The sequence below is a fragment of the Onychostruthus taczanowskii genome, unplaced genomic scaffold, assembly GCF_017590055.1.
Source record: "Onychostruthus taczanowskii isolate IOZ18803 unplaced genomic scaffold, ASM1759005v1 scaffold3, whole genome shotgun sequence".
Classification (NCBI taxonomy): Eukaryota; Metazoa; Chordata; class Aves; order Passeriformes; family Passeridae; genus Onychostruthus; species Onychostruthus taczanowskii.
The window spans coordinates 23,713,238-23,726,101 of record NW_024500349.1 but is presented as its reverse complement, the minus strand read 5'-3'; the positions used below and the strand labels follow the sequence as shown (position 1 = coordinate 23,726,101).

At 41.0% G+C, this 12,864-nt stretch overlaps 1 protein-coding gene across 4 annotated transcripts in view; it reads left to right on the top strand.

Annotated features, from left to right (window-relative positions):
* The window catches only part of LOC121338067 (meiosis-specific coiled-coil domain-containing protein MEIOC-like), a 28,075-nt gene extending 16,422 nt beyond the window's left edge, over positions 1–11,653 (top strand). For 3 of the 4 annotated variants that reach the window (XM_041408636.1, XM_041408637.1, XM_041408634.1), the window contains exons 7-9: positions 1,303–1,443; positions 2,551–2,731; positions 4,842–11,653. In XM_041408636.1, coding sequence (XP_041264570.1) covers positions 1,303–1,443; positions 2,551–2,731; positions 4,842–5,083 — 564 coding nt within the window. In that variant the 3' untranslated portion in view covers positions 5,084–11,653. The remainder of the gene's footprint in view (positions 1–1,302; positions 1,444–2,550; positions 2,732–4,841) is intronic. The other variant, XM_041408638.1, reaches the window with a different exon arrangement.
* Positions 11,654–12,864: the final 1,211 nt, after the last annotated feature.

Below are 12,864 nucleotides of genomic sequence, written 5' to 3'. Positions count from 1 at the left end.
TTTTTTGTTGGATGCCTTTCAGGCTCCTCAGGTGGTGAATACTGGTGGAGTCAGCTCTTGTAATCCATGATAGGCCAGGGCAGAGAATAAATAATGTGGAAGTAAAACAAAAAGAGAAGGACTTCACCACATACTATCAGTACAAATATGCACAGTGTGAGGCTTGCCTTGAACTGCAGTGCAGCACCTGACCCCTCTCTCCTGCATCCATGGTACCCTGGAGAAGGAATGAGATAAGGAATCTACTGCTAGCTGTGTCTTTTTCACTCAAATGTAAGAATTTCCTACCCAAAAATAGCTTTGGTGCTGTTTATTCACTGTGTGTGTTAGACCCTGGCAAAGCCACTCTTTCTCAGTGGAAGTTTGGCTGTTGTTTTAATGATTTTCTCTGTTAAAGAAAAAATATTTTGTGGGTTAAATAGCTGGTATCAGTGATGTTAAATGTGGGGTCATCCTGATGCACTTGGGATGTGATTTATGCTGCTGCTATCACCTGGTTCTTCTTTTAAATAATCATGATATGTGTAAATAATCCTAATATGGTTCTTTTTTAAAATAATACCATTGGAGAGAAGCAGTGAGAGGTGTTGAGCTCTGAGGGAGAGCTGAATTAGAGAAATATTCCTGCAGGGAAGCTGGAGAGGAACTTCTGACAAGGACATGTAGTGATAGGTCAAGGGGAATGACTTCAAACCAAAAGAGGTCAGGGTTAGATTTGGGAAGAAATTTTTGCCATAAGGGTGGTGAGGCCCTGGCACAGGGTGCCCAGAGAAGCTGTGGCTGCCCCTGGATCCCTGGAAATGTCCAAGGCCAGGCTGGATGGGGCTTGGAGCAGCCTGGGATGGTGGAAGTTGCAGGTCCTTTCCCAATCCAAATCATTCTGTTGCAAATCCATGTCCAGGGAGTTTGGGATTAAACCAACAGTGGTTTAGTGTTTCCCTCATGGAAAAAGGAAGGAATTCTTCCCTGTGAGCGTGGGGAAGCCCTGGCACAGATATCCCAGAGAAGCTGTGGCTGCCCCTGGATCCCTGGAAGGGTTCACGGCCAGGTTGGAGGGAGCTTGGAGCAACCTGGGATGGTGGGAGGTGTTCATGGCGGGGGCTGGAATAAAATGAGCTTTAAGGTCCCTTCCAGCCCAAACCACTCTGGGATCCTGTGAGATTTGGGAATGTTTTTCTGTCAGTGCACTCAGAAGTCGACTGTGCGCTCACTCCTAATCCGCTTGAAAATTCCAAACCGCGCCAGACTGAGGACACCGTAGTCACTTCAAGCCATCACCCTGACAAATTCTTTCCCTTTCAGGCTGAGGCTGACCTTGCAAGATGCTTCCCAGGGCAGCCCAGCTCCGTGCCCAGGTCCATGCCCAGCCCCGTGCCGCGGTTCGCCACGAATCCATCCCGCGTGGATCGCCTGCTCGCCGACCAGGCCCGGGAGCGCGCCCGGGTACGCCTGCAGGGGCTGCAGCTCTCCTGGGATTTGGTTGTTTACTCATCAGCCTCAGTGGGTTTGGTGGTTTTACGGCTGTTTTCTTCGGCTGATGGTTGGAACTGGTGGTTGAGTTGGCTGATACTGAGTTGGCTGACAGGCAGAGCGCAGCGCCGCGGCTCAGTTGAGGTGTTGGGGCGTGGGTTGGACTCTGTGATCTTAAAGGTCTCTTCCACCCCAGTCATTCTGTGAACTGAAAGGGTGAACTTTGGGGTGGTATGTTGAAAAAAGTCTTTTAAATTGATGAAAATAGTGGTCTTCTAAGCTATGAAAATAGTCTTTTAAATTGAAGCTAACCAGAGGTTAGCTTCTGGGAGTTACCGATAGACAGGGAAGTCTGGGTTGGAGGAGTGTCATGTTTTTGGTTGCTTTGTTGATTTTCTTTAGGTTATGAAGTAATCTGTAGGAGTTAGAAGTCTTTGTGGGTGATGAATACAGGACTATTTGTGGGGTGTGATTTGATTTTTTTGCAATTTTTTTTTTTACTAAATTTTCAAGGGTACTTAGGTTTTTCTTTGCTCAAGTTTACTGATTAATTTAAATAGGGTTATCAGTTTTCTCTGATAGCTTTAGAGTGGTGGGTTCTGATGTGGTTTCTATTAGAGGTCTATTAGTTTTGCTCCCCACTGGGACAGTACATCTTTCTTTTATATGGTGAGAGGTTCTGTATAATGAAAGGATGTGCTGTTGCAACTCTGTGAGGGTGTTTACTAAATTTGGGAGAGAGGGGGGATTGTGGGAACTAGTAAAGGTGAGAAGGCTTTCAGAAAGCTGTGAAAGCAGGCCTCAGGAAAAGAAAGAGCAGAGAACTTAGAGCAGAAAGTAGAGAAATCACAATAGTACAGCAAGCGGGATGTGCTGTTGCTGTTTGATCTTTGTGAGGGTGTTTACTAAATTTGGGAGAGAGGGGGGATTGTGGGAACTAGTAAAGGTGAGAAGGCTTTCAGAAAGCTGTGGAAGCAGGCCTCAGGAACAGAAAGAGCAGAGAACTTAGAGCAGAAAGTAGAAAAGTCACAATAGTACAGCAAGCAAGGACATGAAACAATAGTTTGAGTTTTCTGCCAGGTGCTCGCCCTGATAGGAAGAATGGAGAGGCTTTGTGGTGCTCCCCTGCACAGGAACATCTCCAGGACCTTGGAGCTGCACCTGGAAGCCATTCAGGTGACCCAGGCACGTCGGAAGGATGAGATTGGGAATGCTGCAAACCCCCAGAGCCATGGGGGGCCACGCTACAGCAACGAGAAAGGTAATGCTGCCCTTTCCTGCAGCCCTCAGAGCTTGTTCAGCTTTTTAGTCACGAGTATGTTCCACTTAAAAATGTAAATTTGCAATACCTGGCAATTCTTGTCACTTCAGCAAGGAAGTTTGCAAATAGGCTCTTGTTACTTTTTAAGTCTCTAAATTACTTTGAGTTCTATTTTTTTTTTTTTTTTTTTGCTGTTAAGATTTTAAGATATTTGAAGTTTTTTCCTCTTGACTAGAGGACAACTGTAAAAACTCTTCAGTGACATGATATAACCATAAGTGGTGGTCCTAAAAGCAAAAGTGTGCTGTTTTTAAGCAGGTAGAATTATTTGCTGGTATGGCTAAACTTTTTCTCTTCAGCTTATAAAATAATAAAAAATTTTGCAGTGTTGTGCAGAACAATTGTCTACCTTACCTAAATACAAAGCCACCAGGAATGACATTCCACGTTTCCCAAATTCTGTTGAAGTAAAGCCAGAATAACTTGTAGCAGCAATAAATGTTGCAAGTTATGGTCTGAGGTTAAAGATCATATTATTTTCCTTCAGAAAATACCTGGGTCTCAGAACAAAAGAGGAATTCACTCCTTAGTGCTGAAGTGAAGTGGACAGTGAGGTTCCTTTGGCTGTGGAATAGCTGCTCTTGTGATAAGCAAGAAAGAGAATCAAAATGTTTTGCTTTTCCAGTTCAGGTATCAAAAATTAAAATGTAAAAAGTCATGCCTTAAAACAACAGACCTATATGCAAAGTGACTTTTAAAATTACTCCTAAAACTTTCATGTGACTTAAACTCCAAGTGGGAGTCAGGAGTAGTAGAAGGAAGGTTCTTGGCCAGGCAGGAGAAGTAGGACAGAGTGGTTAATTGGATGATTATGATTAGATCTAATGCCAATACAGCATCTAAATATTGCCAACACTACAAATAACAGCTCTGTCATCTCTTACAATGAGTTATGGCATCACCAGGCCCTGGTCCCTCCTGTTGAGTCCCAGGTTTTGGTGAGGCCCCCTCCCCTCCTGAATTCCCAGAGAAGTGTAGGAGCAGCTTGGTTCACTTAGTCCCACATTTCATCAACATTTCTGTCTGAAAGGTTGCAGTGTCAGCAGTTGTGGCTGGAAATGTGCAGGCTTGCAGTCCCTGGCCGTGCAGGATTTGCAGTTGCAAACAAATCCCCTGTGGAGCTGCCTTAAGAATTCATTTCTGTATTTGACCAGATCTTTGTGGTTTCACTCACCAATCCAAAAATCAATGTTCACTTCTTCCTGCAAAATCAAAGAACTGCCTGCAGCCTCAGCAGACCAGTTTGCCCAGTGTCCACCAGCATTTTGGATCCTTTTGCAGCATTTTGGACCCTTTTTGCACAGACAATTCATGTGAGATGTTGCAGCTGTCATTACTGGTGCAGCTCAGCCACTCCTTGAGCAGGGTTTGCTCAGGGCTGTGAGTTGAATGAATTTATGCAGTTAAAAAAAAAAAATTAATAATGTGTTGGAGTTCTGGGTGCTGGGGGTTATAGACTTTGTGCTGCCAGGCACTGACCCCCAAGAGAACACTGCATTGACCTGAGGCTGTGGAGAAGCTTCCAAAATGGAATGACAGAACTGGGATTGTGGGTGTGGAGTTTGAATAGAAGTGTGTGATATCACAGGCTGGGAAACTCAGAGTTTAAGGGTTTAGAATATAGTAATAGATATGGAGCAAGATGGAGGTTTTGGGGTGGAGGCTGGTCCTTGTTCTTCACCTTCTTCTCCATGGGTTTGGGTGGTTTTATGTAATTGGACAGAAAAGTCACATTGCGGATTTCGAGTGATTAGTTATTGGGTTAAAAGTAAACATAATTGAGGTGTCATTTCTTAATTGGATAATTTGGGCTTAAAAGACCTTGTAACAAGCGATAGTGAGCCATTTTGTACCTTGTTAGTGAAAGGCTGTAGAACTCACTGCTGTGACACTGTAACATAGACAAGAAAAAATAAACATCTAAGCCTAAACGCACACTATCCTCTCAAGTGCCTTCAATCCTGACCTCGACAGAGGCAGAAAGAGAAACCAAAGCCTGGCAATGACCTTTCCAGTCTTGTCCACTGATGTGTTTGTGCTGTCGTTGCAGATGTGCTGGCCCTGGCAGCTGCCCTGCGAGCCCTGGCCGGCGCCACGCGCCGAGCTCGCACCGCGCTCTGGTGCGCGCTGCAGCTGGCTCTGCCCAAATCCCCTCCAGCTGGACACGGAAACCAACAACTGCTCCTGCAACAGCTTTGTCCTCCAAGCATGAGCAGCCAGGAAAAAAGCAGCCTGGAGCAGGAAAGCAGAGGAAGTGAAGAAGCTGAGGAAGCGAGGAAGGTTTTGGAGTGACCGGCGATAATAAACGGAAAGCGGAGGATGGGGAAAGAAGGGCTCAGGTCCTGCCCAGCACCGCCAGAGGTGGATTTCACTGGATGTCAGGAAGGGCTTAATTAAAAAAAAAGGGTTAATTAAAGTGCCTGGTCAGTGCTGTGGTACTGTGGTGTGGAGAGACACGGCTTGTGGTGGTGTTGATGCAGTTGAATATTGCAGGTGTCTGCTGCTGAGAATTTTAATGTTCAGAGGAGCTGAACAAGAGCTGAGCTTTCCTCCTGTGCTTACCCAAGTCCAGCCAGGACCTGAGCAACCAGAGTCTGGTAGAACTTAATTATCTTTTTTTTTTTTGGTTAATGAGACAATTTAGGATATTTAAAGGTACTCAATAGTCATTCAGGGTTTGTTTTATTTTCATTTTTTGCACCATGTGTAGTTCTTTCCAGAGCCAAAGTGATCACTGAGTAGTTCGCACCCCATCACTGTGTCAGAGCAATCTGTGCTGCTGTGGTGGTGTTTTTTGGGACAGGTTATCTCTGTTTTACAGGAATAATCAGTGCCCAGTGCTGGTTTTGAGAGGGTTTTGTGTTGCCAGTTCAGTTTCCAGCAAAGCCAATGTGAGCTGAGCTTTTCCATAGAATTTCCACTTGGGTTTTTCCACTAAAAAAGTGGATTTTTGTAGCTTTGCAGTGTGAGCTGCATGGAAGTGCTCATTAGCAGGTGATAGAAAACTTGCTCAGGATTAGAAATTAGATTTATTGGTTCCTCAGTCTGTTTAAAACCAGTAACAATATAACATAGTATGCACTTATATAAAAAACCTATTATTTGTTACTAATATATGTTCATGGTACTATAATTTTTTTCAGACACATTCCATATTTATTTTAATGTCTTCGCTGAATGTTTATTTTTTAAAAAAAAATCTATTTGAGTAATATGAAGTTAAATATTTTGCCAAATCTTCCGAATAATCAAATTTAATGATTTACTCAGGAACTCTGTATATTATTATATAAATATACACGTGGTATATAGGAATTTTTTGGGAGAGGGATGTTTGCAAAATATTTACACAAAGCTAATTATGTACTAGGTTACCAAAGCTCTTTCACTGATCATTTTTTTTGGTGTGGAAGGTTTAATATATTTAATTGCTGTTAATTAGTCTCCATTGTGTGGCTTAGACAATCAGTGTGTGGTTGTTCAGGGTGAAAACTAGTAAAGACTAATTAATTCAAGCTGTGATCTTAGGGCATATAGGAATATTTTAATGCTTTAACAACTGTCTTACTGTTCCACAGTCTCCTAACATGTACTAATAATTAAGGTTCTTGAGTATCAGGATATTAATGAACAGCTTTGGAGAGCAGTTCTTGGGTTAAAAGTGAATCAAGTTGGGGATATAAGCAAAATTTGAAGGACTAAAATGAAGATTTTTATGTCATGTGGTGTTCAGTGTCAAATTTGACATTTTTGTGGGTAATTATAGAGCTGTTCTCATACATATTTGTACTTGCAGAATTTTTCCAAATGCAGTTGTGTAGTTCTGGATGCGTGGATGTTTCTAGAGCAGATTTTTGTCTCAGTAGTGCCATCCTTAATTCTATTGAGGCTTGGAGATTTGTAGCTAAAATTTACCCAGGCCTCATTGTAATCCACTGAGTGAAGTTTAAAAGCAAAAGTAGATAGAAATCAGATAATTAGTATAGCAAAATCATGGTTTTTTCCCCTAAAGAAAGTGAACTTTGCTTAGAGACAATTTCAAACCTTAGCCTAAAAAACAGGTACCAGAGTTATTTTAGTTTTCTCTCAGTGTACATAGAATTTATTTGCACAAAGTAATTTAAGAAGGTTCAATCTGCATTTGTGCAACTGATTGTGCTCCACAGCTTCAAAGTGGAGTTTGCAGTATATCAGTTCCTGGGTGATTTGGGGGTTTAATTACCCAAATTAAAATTAATTTACCGTTGCTGTGCTGTGCTGACAGGAAATCAGAATTTCAGAGTCTGGATGTTGGGGTTTTTTTCTGTTTACACAACCAGGGTTGTTTTGAAGTAGTGAATGTTTAGGGTATAACTGGTTCTTATTGTACTGCTCATGTGTTAATTAATGCTCTTAATTAGCTCATAGTTAATGTGCCTTTAACAATCTGATTTTTTTCCAGAGTGTTAAAAAGCTGTGTGGTCACTTCTGGTTCCAATTTCAGTTTTAAAAAAAATGCATTTTAAAGGGTTCCACGTGGCTGCAATCAACTCATGTTGTTAATTATGTTAATTGCACTCGGGAGCTGCTCCAGGCTGGGTTCCTGAAGGAGCTCTGTGGCTCTGGAATGTCCCCCTGGATCCTGTGCCCAGGTCAGGTGCTCCTGTTTCACTTGGCCTTGCTCACTTTTCTTCACAAAAACTCCAGCTCTTCAAACAAAAATAAGCTTTTATTTGGAAAAATAAGTTTTATTAATTTTTTAGTGCCCTTTTCTTTAAATTCATTGGTCATGGACAGCATCAGACCTAGAATGAGTTTTGTCTTCAGCTCCTAATTTCAGAATGCTCCACTTCTGTTGTTTTATTACGAAACCTTTTGCATTTTAAGGAAAAAAAAACCCACTTTATTTTGTAAGATAACACCTGGAGTTGCAGCAGCTCTGTCAGTCAGAACATCATTTTTGCTGCCTGGTGTTTAATTTGGCAGCAAGGCACAGATTCTGCAAGTCTTGCACTGAGTTTTGGGTGTGAATAAGCACAAGTGTAATGCTTGTGGCTTTAGGGAGTAATTGTATTCACATTTTACTGACTTCAGGGAAAGCAGAATTGAGGTTTTGGGACACATTTAAGCCAAAGAGGTGGTTTTGGTTTGGAGTTAGTTTTGATGTTTACAGAGAGAAAAAAAAAAAATGTCCCTTTCCCTCCTCATTTTGAGAAGCTATCAGGTAAAATTCAGTTTATTCCCTTTTTCCCCCACCTCCACCCTTCCACTCAGCTTTCATGAGATTTATTATTTGGGGTTTTTTTTCCCCCTGTTTTGATTTATACTTTTTAAATTTGGGGTGAAGGTGGCAGAGTTGTAGCCAGTCCTGGTGGCAGGGACACTGGATTGCTGCAGTTTAAATAAATGGAGCACTCAGCTGTCCCTTTTTGAGTCAGGATCATTATCAGGGTGCTTTTTGATAGTTGTTACTGAATCTTTAATGCTTTCAAATCCCAAATTCATAGTCCAGTACAACATAGACTTAAGAATTGCAATTATTTCTGTATTCTGTGCAAATAACTGAAGGTTTTTGATGATTCATCCTTATTAATTCCCAGAAGGGAGGCCAGCAGCAGGGAAGAACTCTTAATTATTTATTTTTTACTTTATTTTTTAGTTCTTTTATTTTTATTTTTTTTTTCTGGTTATAGATTTTGTACCTCTGTTTTTCTGTACCCACAGGGTCCCTCTGGCAGTTAAGTTGCTCTGATGCTATTTTCATAAACTAAAACTCAGAAATTGGTATTAATTAGTTATTCCCATTAGAGCAGCATGCAGGGAGATTATTTAAGTTCATGCTGCTTGTCTTGCTGTGGCCTTTTCAAGAGTGGGTGACTTTAATTCCCAAACTGCTGCTATTGCATTTTTATCCTTTCCAAACTGAATATTTTTTTTTTTCTTCGCTGCTGGAATTTACCACCACCACCAATATTTTTGTCTGTACCTGGGTATGTGAAGTTTGGGAATGATTTGCCTTAGTCAGAACTGTGCTCTGGTTCGTGCTAAGTCTCTCATGGTTATTTCTTTTTGAAGGAAATCAGTGTTTTAAGGTGGGGATTTGGTGAATGAGAGGCTTTGCTGGGGGATTTCTGTTTGCAGAGAACTCTGGGGACACCCCAGGTGTTTGCACTTTTCCAGAGCCCAGCTTCCTGGCGCTGTCTTTGACCTGCAGCCCCTTTTTGGGGGGGGATAAAAAGGAGGAAAAAGGACCTTGAAGAAGCAAGGAGCCCAAATTCCAGTGGGGAATTCTCTTCTTTTGCCTTCCATGGTCAGGAGGGCTTGAAGGGACTTAAGCAGGATTTAAGCTCAGCTTTCCTAGACTTGGGAGGTGGCAGAGAGCAAGGAGAGCTGAGCACAGGAGGGGTTTGGCTGTGGTTCATGTCTGTTCTTCCTGCAGTGGCAGAATCCACCTTGGCTCTCTGGGATATTTACTGAGTCTTAGCTCTGATTCTGCAGGAAGTTGGATTTTTGTTTTGTTGAAACACCGTAAAAATTATGCAACAAACAGACCTTAAGCCTATATGCTTATTATTTTTTTAATTCTATTTTTACCTGCTCTGGAAGCTGGGTATTGGAATTATTTTTCTTTTTTTTTTTGGCCCATTCTTTGGTTGAGAGCTGCAATTTTCACAAATGCTGCATGGTGGCACAGCCCAAAGCAGTGGGCTTTGGGGATTTTGTTCTTTAGATCTTTATTTCTGTGGCAGAATATGTGCTCTTAGCTGCAAAACTAAGAGTTCAATTCTTTATGGCCACAGTCTGCTACAGATTTATTAATTTATTTTTCCTAATGGAGTCGTTAAAGTGGAAAAACTTTTGAGTTATTGATTATTTAGTGTTTGTGGATTGAACAGGAGCAGGGAGCACTTCCCATCAGTCAATATGAGGGATTTGACTGTGGAGTATTTATTTTAATTGTTATTTTTGAACAACTGGGCTGCTGAAGAGCTGCCTGTGGTCCTGCTTCCATTGAAGCTGCAGCTTTTAAGGGATTTCTGTCTTGATTTGGCTTTGTTGCTTTGCCTTGAGTTCAGGAGCTCAGTGGCTCGCCTTGAACTTTTATCAAGAACCTCTGGAGGGATGAGCTCCCAGCCTCTTTTACAAGGATTCTTGGAATGAGCCTGGATAATTGGGATTTCTCTTAAAGCTGAGGAATGCACCTGCTGCAGGACCTGGGGTGTTTCTGGGAATTTTTGCACCTTGTCTTCTCCTGTTCTGCTTCAAGGGAAATAGAGCCTTAACCATGCTGGGACCTTGGTTTATTATTCCCTGTGCAGTTTATCCATGGCACTCACCAGCACTTTTTGGGTTTTTTTTTTTTTTTTGGTTTGTAGCACTTGAGATGTCTTGTTTTTTTTAATCAATTTTTTTTTTTTTTGGTAGAGAACTGCTTTGTAATTTTCTAAAATAAAGGAATAACTTTGCCAAGCAAATTTATCAGTGCTGTAGAATGGAAAGTCTTTATTTTTCTTCATTAGCAATACTGTAATCAAAGGTGCAAAATAATGTGTTTAATGTACATGCCTCTGCTGTTAGAGACTGAAAATACATTGGGTTAGGAGCAACTTCTAAACAAATTGAGGAGCTAGAGTTAAAAATCCTCTTTGCTTGTTGCCAAATGAGCTTTAAAAAGGAAAATATTTGCATATAGTGTGTTAAAACAAAAAAGCACTGGTTAGAGAGAGAATAAATCAGAGTAAAAATCATTGCCAGACAAAGATTGCTTCGTTTTTTACTGAATAAAACACAACTTGTTTATGCACAATAGGTCCTTAATGAGCATAGTTTTTTCACAGAATTAGGCTGTTTCCAATATATAGATGGGAAAAAATAAGTTTCCTTTTATTTTTTATGACAGATATACAAAGATGAATAGTGTCTATATTTTAATATTACTGTTTGGTGTCTGAAATGTATCATTTGCCTGTGTGTTGGTCAAACTCATTTCCTTAAAATACCCCATTTTACACTGCTAGTGAAATATTACTGAAGGACAGTTTGGTTGGGCCCAACAAAAATATGTGAAATTATAACTTAGCTTAAAAAAACTCGTTGATTATGCAAGATTTTAATCATTTATCAATTTAGGCTTATTTAAGTGTTTCTGTAAAACAACTGTGGATGTTTGAACGCTGCAAAAAAAATCTTACTTCTACCTCTTGTGTAACATCCTTAAAATTGCCCTTCACAGATGTGTCTGATGCCACAGGGTGTTGTGCACCTTAACTTGGGAATTTCATTTGCTTTTCCTTTTATTTTTATTTTGGTTTTTTTATTGTGGAACACCAGGATGCCTTTTTATGTCCACCTGTGCTGAACTGCTGGGGTTTGTGTCACATGTGTGAGAGTCTTCAGAAATAGGAGAATTCTGTAACAAGTCATGGCCAGTGTAATTTTCTGGTATTTTCTATGTGTGTGGTTTGATTCCTTTTATTTAAATAATCACCTGTGTTGTGTGGATGTCCCTAATAAATGGTGACAGCTTGTTTAGATCAACTCACACTGTTTCTCAGCTGCTGAATTTCAGTTTGGTAATTCTGCCTTGAGAAGACCTGTTCTGTGTTCATGACAGAAATTAAAATCCTTTGTGGTTTTTTGTGACTGGTTTGGTTGCCTTAATTCTGGAAGAATTAATTGCCTTAATTCTGGAAGAAGGGGAAGTTTGGGCAGTTGTTGAACTTGGGGCTGAGGGAGCTCTTGGATCACACAGAAAATTCAGATTTGCATCAGGTAATTGAGAATAAAGGGAAAAGTTTAGTGAGGGCTTCAAGGGATGTTATGGGGGGAATTGGGATGAACTTAGCATTTTTCTCAAAATAAATTGACAAGTGACCCAGATCTGGTTTTGTTGGCAGAGATCTGAAGCACGAGTCAAGAATTGCACAGGTAACAACAGAATTTGGTTTGTGCTGTGGAGTTGAGTGTGATGTTCTAAACCTTGACTGGGGAAAGTTCCTTGCTGTAGAGTTTAAAAATTTAAAAGTATTTTTTTTCTTTCCTGATGACAGGCAGAAAAAAAAAATTGATTGTTTTTCATTGGTGGAGAAGTTATAAAGCATATGAAACATTATAAAATGGTGCTTTGGATAACCTAAAGATGTAATTTTGAGGTGTTTCAGTCTTCACCTGAGCTGTACACATCAAATATCCCAAATTATCCCTTCTGAGCAGGTCTCTGCTGTTGCTGCTGATTGGACACGTGCTTTATAAATGAATTTTGGAGACCCTGCCAAGAAACCTCCTCTTTTTTCCTCCTTTTGCAGAGAGAAGGGGATTTCCAGAGCAGATCATGAGAGAAACATCCCTGCCCTGGGGGGCATCTCTGCTTTTGTTTGAGTGCAGCTTGGTTGCTTTGATACTTGTTCCAAAACACCTGCGATGGAATAAATGCAGCTATTTTAGTGGGGCTGTGCTGGCAGCTGGCCACTGGAGATGCTTTGGAAAGCAGGCCCAGGGAAATGTGTTCTTCCCAGATCAGTCTGGTCACATGCAGTGTTTTATGTCGGTTTTTAAATAATATTAATCAAAAGTGTTCTAAATCCACGTTTGTGTGATGGGCTGGGCTTTGTGAAGCTGTGAAATTCAGGAGTGCTGTTCTGATTTGAATAATAGTGCCATAGAAAAAATAAAATCTGGGTTTCCACAGTACCAGTTCTCTCCACTTACTGGGGAGACCTTGGATTTGGAGCTGATGAATCAGGTTGCTTAGATAAATATTTAATTTAAGAGCGTTGGGTTGCAAAAGCAGAGAATTTAGATAAATTGGAAAAAGAAAAAAAAAAGAGAAATTTCTGCTGTTGCTTGTGGTACAGAATTCCCAGATGTTTGTGCCTGGGGTAGGTCATGACTGAGGGAGCTGTGGGGGCATTCTGATTTACAGAAAGAATTTATGATAACACAGACCTTCAGCTTTGCTGACAAATGTTGGTTTGGGAGATGTAGATGGATTTCAGAGCTGTGAGAAGTCCCTTGGTGAAATCCCAGATTGGTTTGGGTTGGGAGGGACCTTAAAGCTCAGCTTGTTCCACCCCTGCCATGGCAGGAACACCTCC